We start from the raw sequence: 14,308 nt of genomic DNA on the forward strand, positions 1-14,308 counted from the left end.
CTACTAATAGATATTGAGGTGCTTTCTTTTTACTTTTTGTTACTGTAATAAACAAGATACAGAGAAGTATATACTATATTATTGATTTTTAAAAATATATATACTTTTTGGCCAGGAATGGTGACTCACACCTGTAGTCCCAGCAATTTGGGAAGCCAAGGCAGGTGGGTCGCTTGAGCCTAGGAGTTTGAGACCTGCCTGGGCAACATAATGAAAGCCCATCTCTACAGAAAATATTTTAAAAATTGCCAGGCATGGTGGGTGCACACCTATAACTCCTGCTACTTGGGAGGCTGAGGTGGGAGAATCATCTGAGCCCAGGGTGGTTGAGGCTGCAGTAAGCTGTGATCACACCACTGCACTCCAGCCTGGGAGACAGGGTGAGCGTATACTATATATGTTTATATATAACCATTTATGTTATATTAGTATTATATATAAAGTATTACATATATTTATATATATTCATATGTGTGTGTTTGTGTGTGTGTGTGTGTGTGTGTGTGTATATATATATATATATAAAACGTTTATAAGCATAAGAAAAGTCTGGAAGGATATATGCCAAACCATTAGTAATGGTGGAATGTGGCAATAAAAATGAGAAGAGGTAAAAAGAGGAATTATTTACTTTTTCCCTGCATGCTTTTGTATTTTTTAATTTATTATACAAAGTATATCTTATATTATAATTTTTTAATCTTGATTTATTTTGTTTTCTTAATTTAAGATTGATACCAATGATGTAAAACTATTGGATTTTAGCTGAGCTCTTAGCCACCATTTGGTTCAGGAGATTACTAAACTGACCACATAAATAATTAGTCCCTATCAAACATTCCTTACTGTTTAACACTATTCACTGCCTGTTGCATCAACATATGACAATACAAGATAATAATCTTTACATGTATTGAAAAATATGCATAATTTCATTAAGTAAGTGAAAGTAAAGTTGGAAGACTGCTCAAATCAGACACAAAGGCCACTAAAAGTATGGACCTGACAGAATTAGACCATTTAATAATTGAAGGAAAATTCCACATGAATAGTGATTTGAAAGGCCATTTAAAGTAGCATGATTTGGACTTCAAAGGAGTTAGAAGAATCCTCAAGAAAAAAAAGTCAATCACTTTTGCAAAAATTACTTTCTATATGTTTTGTTTCAAAGTTTAAAATGATGCTGGCCAGGCATGGTGGCTCATGCCTGTAATCCCAGCACTTCAGGAGGCCGAGGCAGGTGGATCACTTGAGTCAGGAGTTCCAGACCAGCTTGGCCAACATGGAGAAACCCCGTCTCTACTAAAAATACAAAAATTAGCCTGGTATGGTGGCACGTGCCTGTAATCCCAGCTGCTCAGGAGGCTGAGGCAGGAGAATTGCTTCAACCGGGGAGGCAGAGGTTGCAGTGAGCCAAGATTACGCCACTGCACTCCAGCCTGGGCAACAGAGGGCAACAGAGCAAGACTCTGACAGCTATTCAAATGTCTCTTGGGCAGCAACTCATTTAAAATTTTGAAACAGTCATAATTACTCCTGCAAGCTCAGCCTCTGTCTCAAAAAAAACAAAGATGTTGTAGTAGGTAGTGATATAATTTTGCCAGAAAATCGTACCACAACACACTTTTAGAAGTTAGCATTTATTCATTGCTTATCCTAAAAATTATGGAATAGTTATAAATATGATTTGAATTTCCTTAAATATAAGATCATATAAACTTATTTTGATCATTTCCATTTTTATTCTCCAATCAAACCTTTTAGATCATTTTTATTTATTATTTACTATTAAATCTTGGTCTTCATTTTAACTGGATTTATTTTCATTGGTTATCTATTCAACAATAAATTGTCAATGAAAAGAACCTCCTGTACTATATGTCTTTTTTTCAGAGTTCATGTTATTGCTTCTCTCTGATTAAACTTTGTCTTACAGCCTACAAGAAAGTTGATCTGAAAAAACTGATGAATAAAGTAGAAGCTGTTACAAGTGAGAAAGTGACCAAATATATATTATTCTGATTTTTTTCAGTCAACTGATTTTACTTTTCTTAAATTAAACATTTTAAAAGAGTGATACTTAGTTTTAAAAGGCTGCTCAAAGCAAATGAAAACACACTTCATTTAAGGACAAAAAAGAATTATATATTTATGGCTAAGAATATCAGACAGTTCCTTTAACTTGTTTTGTTAGGCCTTTTGATTAAACTAGAGGTCCAAGTCCATTCTTATTCATCCTTATGATTATCTTCAGACATGAATACTCAGAAAATTAGCAATAGAAACCCTAACACTTGAGAGTATATTTTTCATACATTTAACCAACTGTTAGCTGATCACATAAAAAATAAATGTTATTTATAAAATAAATATAAATACTAAATGTATATGATTCCAATACTTTACACATATTTGATATATGTTCCTGTTAATTTTAATGTCTTTTAAAATTAAGTTGTTTTTTAAAATAATTTCAACTTTTATTTTAGATTCAAGGGGTGTATGTGCAGGTTTGTTACATGGGCATATTGTGAGATGCTGAGGTTTGGGGCACAAATGATCCCATCACCTGTGGTGAGCATAGTACCCAATAGGTAGTTTTTCAACCCATGTCCCCCTCCCCATTACCCCCTCTAGTAGTCCCTAGTTCTATTTTTGACATTTTTATGTCCATGTGTACCCAGTGTTTACCTCACTTATAAGTGAGAACACACAGTATTTGGTTTTCTGTTCCTGTATTAATTTGCTTAGGATAATGGCCTCTGACTCTATCTATGTTTCTGCAAAGGACACAATCTTATTCTTTTTATGGCTGCGTAGTATTCTGTGGTGTGTATGTAACACATTTTCTTTATCAGTCCACCACTGATGGGCACCTAGGTTGATTCCATGTATTTTCTGTGGTGAACCTAAGAGTGTCTGTATCTTTTTGGTAGAACAATTTATTTTCTTCTGGATATATACCCAGTAATGGGATTGCTGGGTTGCATGGTAATTCTGTTTTAAGTTCTTTGAGAAATCTCCAAACTGCTTTCCACAGTGGCCAAACTAATTTACATTCTGACCAAAAGTGTATAAGTATTCCCCTTTCTCCTCAACCTCGCCAGCATCTGTTGTTTTTGACTTTTTAATAAAGGCCATTCTGACTGGTGTGAGATGATATCTCATTGTGGCTTTGATTTGCATTTCTCTGATGACTAGTGATGCTGAGCATTTTTTTCATATGCTTGTTGGCTGCATGTATGTCTTGTTTTGAAAAGTGTCTGTTAATGTCTTTTGCCCACTTTTGAATAGAATTATTTGTTTTTGCCTGTTGATTTAAGTTACTTATAGATTCTGGATATTAGACCTTTGCCATATGCATAGTTTGTGAATATTTTCTCCCATTCTATAGGCTGTTTACTCTGTTGATGGTTTTTCTCACAGTGCAAAAGCTCTTTAGTTTAATAAGGTCCCATTTGTCAATTTTTGTTTTTGTCACAATTGCTTTTTGAGACATAAATTATATTCCAAGACCAATGTCTGGAATGGCATTTCCTAGATCTTCTTCCAGAATGCTTACAGGGTTTTTTTTGTTGCTGCTTGGGATTTTTTTCTTGAAACAGTCTTACTCTGTTGCCCAGGCTGTAGTGCAGCTGGAGTGCAGTGGCACTGTCACAGCCCACCACAGCCTCAATCTTCTGGGCTCAAGCAGTCCTCCCCTTTAGCCTCCCAAGGAGCTGAGACTACAAACATACACCACCACAGGGTTTCACTATGTTGCCCAGGATGGTCTTGACCTCCTGAGCTCAAAGGATCCTCCTGCCTTGGCCTCCCAAAGTAGGATTCTTATAGTCTGATGTCTTACATTTAAATATTTCATTCATTTCTAATTGCTTTTTATATATGGTGAAAGGTAAAGGTGCAGTTTCATTCTTCTGCATGTGGCTAGCCTGTTCTGAGAACTACCATTCTGATAAATGGCTAGCCAATTATCCAAGCACCATTTATTGACTAGGGCCTTCTTTCCCCATTGCTTGTTTTTGTCAGCTTTGTTGAAGATCAGATGGCTGTTGATCTGTGGCTTTATTTCTGGGTTCTCTATTCTGTTCCATTGGTCTATGTGTCTGTTCTCCTATGTGTACCATGCTGTTTTGGTTACTGTAGTCTTATAGCATAGTTTGAAGTCAGGTAATGTGATGCCTCCAGTTTTGCTTTTTTTTTAATTAATTAAGCTATTTTTTAGTGAAATGATTGTGTCCAGTTTCCTAGACCTTAACTATGGCTTATCAATGTTTCAGCAACAAAACATGATGCCACATTTCATTAATAAGCCTGTAATCTCACTTTTTCCAGATTAATCAAAGATGTTTATTTAGCATTAATAGAAAATGTAATTATTATTTAGAATAATTAGGTAGTTCTTTAAAATCTCATGTGTTACCATTTCTATCTGTTTGAAGGAGAGGAAGTTGATGTTGATGACATGAAAACAATTCTAGGAAACATGGGGATAGAGCTTACGGATAAAGAACTCACAGAACTGGTAAATAATCTGTCAGTTGATGGTGAGTATTTCAAATAAAAATGTAATCTTCCAGGGAGGCTTACTGTTAAACTGTGAAAACTTCTAAAATTATCTAACTTTACTTTAAAAATAATCTATGACCCATGTTACATAATTTTAAATGACCCCATTATATTTTAAAAGATTATTTGTGCCATTCAACTTTTAGTTTGAGAATCAACAATTGTGTCATCATGTTTTCTGTCATCAGGGTTCAGTTATATCTTTTATTACTTTTGATTCTACTGAAAGATCTAAAATTTAAGCCAGAATAAATGAGAAAAAGAAAGAGAAGGGAGTGATTTAATAGGGGAAAATGGAAATATCACAAAATAATAAGAAGAAAGGATATGTTTCAACATGGTAGAGTGTCAGTATTAACTGCCTATATTAATAAAGTTATAACGTTCTCCACACCCTATGTAATTTCATTGTTTTTCAGTAAGTCAGAAAATTTCTAAGGCAGTTCATAAAGTATGTCTTCTGAAATTATTGTTTTTGTATTTTCTGTAAAGCCCCACATTTCTCTTGTATGATCTGAGCAGTGCTTCTTCTTACAGATGGAAAGGTCTATCAGAAAAGATTGCTGGATGGTATAAAGTTTCTTAGAGGTGAGGGAGATGCTTAATAAAATGCCGATTAATCTGAGATTATAATGTTTGGCATTTACATAATTTCCTTGTGATTAAATTGTGAATCCTACCACATAACATGTATATTATTACATACTTTTGTTTCTTTTATACATTAGCCTCTACTTTAAGGGATCACTTCTTATAATGTAACTCGGACAGAATTCCCATGCTGTCTTGGGATTTTCCAAATTTTGACAGAAGAAATCATTACAGCCAAGGTTGCACAGCAAAAAGTAAAGGGAAATTACTTTTTTAACTTAAATAAAATGTTAATTGGATTGCTTATAAGACAAAGAATAAATGTTTGAGGGGATGGATATCCCATTTTACGTAATGTGATTATTATACATTGCATGCCTGCATCAAAACATCTCATGTACCCTATAAATATACACACCTACTAAGTACTCACAAAAATTAAAATTAAAAAAATTTATGGGGCGGGGCCAAGATGGCCAATTAGAAGCAGCGGCGTTCAGAGGCTCCCATCCAAAGAAAACATAATAAACATATAAATCCTTCACCGGCAACCAAGGTATCCAGATTCTCATCAAAATGGCTAGAAGGCTAGTTTGACTAATGGAGAGAAGGAAGAACAGTGTGGTGCAGTGGTCCACCTGCAAGCCACATGGGGAAGGAGAACCTCCTGCCCCCAGCCAAGGGAGGCAGTGAGTGAGCTTGCTACCCAGCTTTTTCCATGGAACTCTGCTGTTTCCACGGAACTGTGCAACCCACAGATTGGAAGATCCCACTCGTGAACCCATGCCACCGGGGCCTAGCGTCCCAACCCCTGGGACGCACAGTTTCTTACAGCCTCTCAACTGGAATCTGCTTACGCCTACTGAAATCCCAGTGGGGAGGATGACCAGCATTAGCTGAGGCTGCCTATTGTCTAAGTCATTTGAATTCCTTGTGGGAGGGGCAGCAAAGGACTTGCAACTGCCTAGCATGCTAAGCTCCCTGGGCGGGGGAAGGGTGGCACCCATTTCTATAGCTCCAGGCTGTACTTTTCCCCTTCTGGCACCAGGGAGGCTGGAAGGCTTGGTCCTAAGACTTGTCCCAACAGCCCAACACACCGGCTGTGGCAGCCTGTGGCCAGAGTGCCTTTTCAGGCCAAATCCTGACCCATCCTTCCTCATTGGGCGGGGCTTCCCTGCAGGATCTACAATAACTCCAGCGAGAGGCTCAGGGACAGAACTCGGATCTCCCTGGGCCTGAGCTCCTAGGGGGAGAGGTAGTCGCAGTCTCTGCAGGCCAGCAGACTTAGCCTGTCCTCCTGGCAATTCTGAGGAATCCAGGCAGCACAAACGAGTGGATTTCCCCCCAGTGAAGCACATCCTCTCCACCAAAGGACAAAGTGCTTCATTAAATGAGTCCTGCAGCCTTTGCTACCCAACTGGGTGAGACCCTCCAACAGGAGTTGTCAGACACTCTATACAGGAGCGATCCTACTGGCATCAGGTTGGTGCCCCTTAAGATCAGAAGTCCCAGAAGAAGGAGCAGGCACTCATCTTTGCTGTTCTCCAGCCTCTTTGAGTTATATCTCCAGGCACAGGAGTAAATCAGATTAATAGAGCCTGAAGTGAACCCCCAGCAAACTCCAGCAGCCCTACAGAAGAGGGACGTGACTACTGAAAGAAAATCAAGCAGAAAGTGACAACAACAGCATCAACAACAACAAAAAAGGCTCTCACAAAAACCTCATCCAGGGATCAGCAATCTTAAAGACTGAAACAAGAAAAACTAACAAAGATGAGAAGGAATCAACAAAAAAAAATGCTGAAAACCCAAAAAGCCAGAGTGCCTCTGCTCCTCCAAATGATTGCAGTGTCTCTCCATCAAGGGTGCAGAACTGGATGGAGGATCAGATGGATGAACTGACAGATGTAAGTTTTGGAAGATGGGTAATACAACTACAATGAGTTACAGGAGCATGTTCTAACCCAATGCAAAGAAGCTAAGAACCTTGATAAATGGTTAGAGGAATTGCTAACTAGAATAATCAGTTCAGAGAGGAACATAAACAACCTGATGGAGCTGAAAAACACAGCACAAGAACTTCCTGAAGCATACACAAATACCAACAGCTGAATCAACCAAGCAGAAGAAAGGATATCAGAGTTTGAAGACCACCTCACTGAAATAGACATGCAGAAAAGAATAGAGAAAAAGTAATGAAAAGGAATGAACCAAGCCTCCAAGTAATAGGGGACTTCATAAAAAGACTGAACCTACAATTGATTGGAATACCAGAAGGAGACAGGGACAATGGAAACAAGCTGGAAAACACACTTCAGGATATTATCCAGGAGAACTTCCCCAACCTAGCAAGACAGGCCAACATTCAAATTCAGGAAATACAAAGAACACCCCTAACATATTCCTCGAGAAAAGCAACCACAAGATGCATAATCATCAGATTCTCCAAGGTTAAAACAGAGGAAAAAATGTTAAGGGCAGCCAGACAAAAAGGTCAGGTTACCTACAAAGGGAAGCCCATCAGACTCACAGCAGATCTCTGTGCAGAAACCCTACAAGCCAGAAGAGAGTGGGGGCCAATATTCAAAATTCTTAAAGAATTTTCAACCCAGAATTTTATATACAGCCAAACTAAGCTCTATATAAAAATTCTGTATATAAAATTCTGTATATAAAAATTCTGTATATAAAATTTCTCCTTCATAAGTGGAGGAGAAATAAAAAAGACAAAGAAGACAAAGGAGAAATAAAAAAGACAAAGAAGGGCATTACATAAGGGTAAAGGGATCAATGCAAAAAGAAGAGCTAACTCTCCTAAATATATATGCACCCAATACAGGAGCACCCAGATTCATTAAACAAGTTCTTAGAGACCTACAAAGAGACTTAGACTTCCACACAATAATAGTGAGAGAATTTAACACCCCACTGTCAATATTAGACAGATCAATGAGGCAGAAAATTAACAAGGATATCCAGGACTTGAACTCAGCTCTGCACCAAACAGACTTAATAGACATCTACAGAACTCTCCACCACAAATCAACAGAATATACATTCTTCTCAGTGCCACATGGCAATTATTCTAAAATCGATCACATAATTTCAGGTAAAACACTCCTCACCAAATGCAGAAGAACGGAAATCATAACAGTCTCTCAGACAACAGTGCAATCAAATTAGAACTTAGAATTAAGAAACTCACTCAAAACCACACAATTTCCTGGAAATTGAACAACCTACTCCTGAATGACTCCTGAGTAAATAATTAAATTAAGGCAGAAATCAAGATGTTCTTTGAAACTAATGAGAACAAAGAGACAATGTACCAGAATCTCTAGGACACAGCTAAAGCAGTGTTAAGAGGGAAATTTATAGCACTAAATGCCCACATCAGAAAGCTAGAACAATTAAAAGAGCTAGAGAGACAAGAGCAAAGTAATCCAAAAGCTAGCAGAAGACAAGAAATAACTAAGACCAGAGAAGAACTGAAGGAGATAGACACACAAAAAACCATCCAAAAATCAACGAATCCAGGAGCTGGTTTTTTGAAAAAATTAACAAAATAGACTGCTAGCTAGCAGAGAATATCACCACTGACCCCACAGAAATGCAAACTGCCATCAGAGAATACTATAAACACCTCTATACAAATAAACTAGAAAATATAGAAGAAATGGATAAATTCCTAGATGCATACACCCTCCCAAGACTAAACCAGGAAGAAGTTGAATCTCTGCATAGACCAATAACAAGCTCTGAAATTGAGGAAGTAATTAATAGCCTACCAACCAAAACAAGGACTAGACGGATTCACAGCTGAATTCTATCAGAAATACAAAGAGGAGGTGGTACCATTCCCTCTGAAACTATTCCAAACAATTGAAAAGGAGGAACTCCTCCCTAACTCATTTTATGAAGCCAGCAACATCCAGATACCAAAACTGGGAAGAGACAGAACAAAAAAAGAAAACTTCAGGCCAATATCCCTGATGAACATCAATGCGAAAATCCTCAATAAAAAACTGGCAAACCAAATCCAGCAGCACAGCACATCAAAAAACTTATGCACCATGATCAAGTCAGCTTCATCCCTGGGATGCAAGGCTAGTTCAACATACAGAAATCAATTGACATAATCCATCACATAAACAGAACCAAAGACAAAAACCACATGATTATCTCAATAGATGCAGAAAAGGCCTTTGATAAAATTCAACATCCCTGCGGCTGGGCGCAGTGGCTCACGCCTGTATTACCAGCACTTTGGGAGGCCGAGGCGGGTGGATCACGAGGTCAGGAGATCGAGACCATCCTGGCTAACATGGTGAAACCTCGTCTCTACTAAAAATACAAAAAATTAGCCAGGCGTGGTGGTGGGTGCCTGTAGTCCCAGCTACTCGAGAGGCTGAGGCAGGAGAATGGCGTGAACCCAGGAGGTGGGGCTTGCAGTGAGCTGAGATCGCACCACTGCACTCCAGCCTGGGCAACAGAGTGAGACTCCGTCTCAAAAAAAAAAAAAAAAAAATTCATCATCCCTTCATGTTAAAAATTCTCAATAAACTATGTATTGATGGAACATATCTCAAAATAATAAGAGCTATTTATGACAAACCCACAGCCAATATCATATTGAATGGGCAAAAGCTGGAAGCATTCCCTTTGAAAACCAGCACAACACAAGGATGCCCTCTCTCACCACTCCTAGTCAACATAGTATTGGAAGTTCTGGCCAGGGCAGTCAAGCAAGAGGAAAAAATAAAGAGTAGTCAAATAGGAAGAGAGGAAGTCAACCTGTCTCTGTTTGGAGATGACATGATTTTATATTTAGAAAACCCCATCAGCCCAACCCAAAAACTTTTTGAACTGATAAGCAACTACAGCAAAGTTTCAGGATAAAAATCGATGTGCAAAAATCACAAGCATTCCTTTACACTAACAATATACAAGCAGAGAGCTAAATCTTGAATGGACTCTCATTCACAATCGCTACAAAGAGAATAAAATACCTAGGAATACAACTTACAAGGGACGTGAAGGACCTCTTCAAGGAGAACTACAAACCACTGCTCAAGAAAATAAGAGAGGACACAAACAAATGGAAAAACATTCCATCCTCATGGATAGGAAGAATCAATATTGTGAAAATGGCCATACTGCCCAAAGTAGTTTACAGATTCAATGCTATTCCCATCAAACTACCATTGACATTCTTCACAGAATTAGAAAAAACTATTTTAAACTTCATTTAGATAAAAGAAGAATCTGTATAGCCAAGATAATCATAAGCAAAAAGAACAAAGCCGGAGGCATCACGCTACCTGACTTCAAACTATGCTACAAGGCTACAGTAACCAAAACAGCATGGTACTGGTACCAAAACAGACATATAGACCAATGGAGTAGAACAGAGACCTCAGAAATAACACCACACATCTACAACCAAATGATCTTCGACAAACCTGACAAAAGAAAGCAATGGGGAAAGGATTCCCTATTCAATAAATGGTGCTGGGGAAACTGGCTAGCCATATGCAGAAAACTGAAACTGGACCCCTTCCTTACACCGTATACAAAAATTAACTCAAGATAGATTAAAGATTTAAATGTAAAACCCAAAACCATAAAAACCCTAGAAGAAAACCTAGGCAATACCATCAGGACATAGGCATGGGCAAAGACTTCATGACAAAAACATTAGAAGCAATTGGAACAAAAGCCAAAATTGACAAATGGGATCTAATTAAACTAAAGAGCTTCTGCACAGCAAAATAAACTATCATCAAAGTGAACAGGCAACCTAGAGTATGGGAGAAAATTTTTGCAATCTACCCTCTGACAAAGGTCTAATATCCAGAATTTACAAGGAACTTAAACAAATTTACAAGAACAAAACAACCCCATCAAAAAGTGGACAAAGTATGTGAACAGACACTTCTCAAAAGAAGACATTTATGCAGCCAACAAACATATGAAAAAAGCTCAACATCACTGATCATCAGAGAAATGCAAATCAAAACCACAATGAGATACCATCTCATGCCAGTCAGAATGGCAATTATTAAAAAGTCAGGAAACAATAGATGCTGGCAAGGCTGTGGAGAAATAGGAATGCTTTTACACTGTTGGTGGGAATGTACATTAGTTCAACCATTGTGGAAGACAGTGTGGCGATTCCTCAAGGATCTAGAACCAGAAATACCATTTGACCCAGCAACCCTATTACTGAGTATATACCCAAAAGAATATGTTATTCTACCATAAAGACACATGCACACGTATGTTTACTGCAGCACTATTTGCAATAGCAAAGACATGGAACCAACTTAAATGCCCATCAATGATAGACTGGATAAAGAAAATGGAGTACTTATACACCATGGAATACTATGCAGCCATAAAAAGGAATGAGATCATGTCCTTTGCAGGGACATAGATGAAGCTGGAAGCCATCATCCTCAGCAAACTAACACAGGAACAGAGAACCAAACACCACATGTTCTCACTTATAAGTGGGAGTTGAACATGCGAACACATAGACACAGAGAGAGGAACAACACACACCAGGGCTTATTGGGGATGGGGGTCAGGGGAGGGAACTTAGAGGATGGGTCAATAGGTGCAGCAAAGCAACATGGCACATGTATACCTATGTAACAAACCTGCACTTTCTGCATATGTATCCTGTTTTTTTTTTTTTAGAATAAATTTTTAAAATTTTTTTAGAAAAAAAGAAAATGGGAATGGAAAATCCAGCATCCCTTAACATAACTAGAAGTTAATTGTAAAAATAAATACAATGAAAACCAGAGAAAATGAATTAGAAACATTGGATTGTCACCTTGCTGAAATTCTACGAGAAGTAATTCAGTCACCTTTAAAACTTTATACTGGGTATGCTTATCATGGCTATTAAAACAACAAGCTCTAATTCTAAGTCTGTTACTGACTCTGTACACCTGTAAATGTCTTATTAGTATTTGGTCTTTTGTATGAAAATATTAACCATAATCCTCAGAAATTGATAGTTTTCCCCACATTTTAGAGACATTAACTTTTGCTTATATCTCTCTCTTTTAATAAGGAAGGAAGATTGACTCCAGCAAAGTGGACATGGTTTTGGGAAACATGGGCATAAACCTCACTGAAAAAGAACTTGAAGATCTAACACAAAACCTACCAGTTGATGGTGAGAATTTTAGATATTACTGAACCCTACAGAAGAACTAGTCTTATAAGCCTATTTATAACAATCATTAAAAATGTTATTTGGACCTGGATTCAGTGGTGCTTACCTGTAGTCCCAGCTACACTGGAGGCTGAGGCAGGAGGATCACTTGAGGCCAGGAGTTCAAGGCTGCAGTGCGCTATGCTTGTGCCTGTGAATAGCCACTGCACTTCAGCCTGGGCAACATAGCAAGACTCTGTCTCTTTAAAAAAAAAAAAGTGTTTATTTGGCATCAAGAAGGCATTCTGAAAACCTTAGAGGAAAAACTCGGGTCCAAAGGAAGAACACATGCTATCTCTTGCTGGTTGCATGTGTATTTGGAGAAAGATTTCATGATCATTATTCATTCTCTCTCTCTGTTTTTATATTCAGCTTTTCTTTGTATTCCCTGTAAGGTAGGGAGAATTGATAGGTATTGCTCAAATTCCAATCCACACGTTTGGCCACATTTGCTAATAGGTGACATCAGTATTTATTTTTTTAAGGGCACTTAATCTTTTATGGTTTTTTCCCTTTTACTGTGGCTAGGTAGACCTGCTGTACATGACACCCATCTGAATCAGTGTTTGTCTATCTGTCTCTCACTTTCATATGGGTCCTATGGAGAAAGGTTTATGGTGGACAATTTAAACCAGCTCCTCTCCGTTTCCATTTCCCCTGATGCTGGCATGTATACGTTGTATTAACCTTTTTCCAAGTAACAGTGGTAAAATTTGAGACCCAGTTTTAGGTTTGAGAGTAATGAAATAGACTATACCCATAGTCCACATCTGCCTGAATCTTTTAAAGCACTACTGGCTCATATTATGCGAAGATGTACCTCAAGAGATTTGGACTCTAAAAATTATCAGTCATTTCCTGGGACTGTATTTATCTTGGGGACCTACAGGTAAGTAGTAATTTATTATAGGCAGAATTTCAGAATTTCTGAAACCCCCGGCCAAAATAAAATCTCCACCTTATTATTAATTCCTAATCCTGCCCTGGGTTTGTAATGTTATTTTATAACCTTAAGTAAGGAATTTGTTGAACTATTACTAAAAATAAATGAAAGTGTTAACAGGGCCACCAATAGGCCAGAAAATACACAGAAAGAGGAAAATTAAGTTGGCAAAATTGTGGATTTGGTGGACGGTGCTAGAATATAATGAAAGAAAGTTAACAGAGAAAGACAAATAAATGGGAGAGAAAAAAAGAGAAATGCCAGTGATGGATTATAACTGGAATACCCCCAACAATTATCTGAGAAAGGTAGTGATTGTTATCATTCAGCCATTCCAAATAAAAGTTAAAAATGAAATAGGGAACTTTGTAAAGATAATGAGTTAAATGTACACATGTACTTTTACTTTAGGTGTGGTTGAGCTATTTTAGTATTATATTTTCTTTTTCAAGTTGGTGCATTTGTCATTATAAAATGTCCCTTTTTACTTCTTGTAATTCTTCTTGCCTTAAATACTACTTTGTCCATATTACCAGTGTTACTAGCTTTTTTCTGTTTTCATAGTATATCTTTTCCCTCCTTTGATTTTCAGTCTATCTGTGCCCACATTGTTAAAGGGTATGTCTTGTACACAGCATATAATTAGATTCCGTTTTTTGAGTCTGACAATCTTTCTCTTTTTTCTCTTTTGGTTAGTTTTTAGTACAGTTAATGTAATTACTGATATACATCTACAGTGCATGATTGCTGAGTTTTGACATATGAGTATACCTGTGTAACCCAAACATCAAGATATAGAACATTCCTGTCACTCCGGAAATTTCCTTCATGCTCCATCCCAGTTCTCACCCCACCCTAGAAGCAACCAATACGCCAATTTTTTCTACCGTAAATTAATTTTACCTACCCCAAAACATATAAATGGCTCATATAGTAAGTACTCTTTTGTATAAAGCCTGTATTCCAGTTTTCTAATG

The 14,308-nt window shown here is 37.6% G+C and overlaps 1 protein-coding gene across 1 annotated transcript in view; it reads left to right on the forward strand.

The window, feature by feature from the left end:
* Window positions 1–14,308, forward strand: part of LOC129017919 (EF-hand calcium-binding domain-containing protein 3) — a 535,384-nt gene that overhangs the window by 324,085 nt on the left and 196,991 nt on the right. Inside the window, exons 57-60 of the mRNA XM_054458898.1 lie at window positions 1,937–1,990; window positions 4,443–4,547; window positions 5,107–5,157; window positions 12,245–12,349. Coding sequence (XP_054314873.1) covers window positions 1,937–1,990; window positions 4,443–4,547; window positions 5,107–5,157; window positions 12,245–12,349 — 315 coding nt within the window. The remainder of the gene's footprint in view (window positions 1–1,936; window positions 1,991–4,442; window positions 4,548–5,106; window positions 5,158–12,244; window positions 12,350–14,308) is intronic.

The sequence above is a fragment of the Pongo pygmaeus genome, chromosome 19 (assembly GCF_028885625.2).
Source record: "Pongo pygmaeus isolate AG05252 chromosome 19, NHGRI_mPonPyg2-v2.0_pri, whole genome shotgun sequence".
NCBI lineage: Eukaryota > Metazoa > Chordata > Mammalia > Primates > Hominidae > Pongo > Pongo pygmaeus.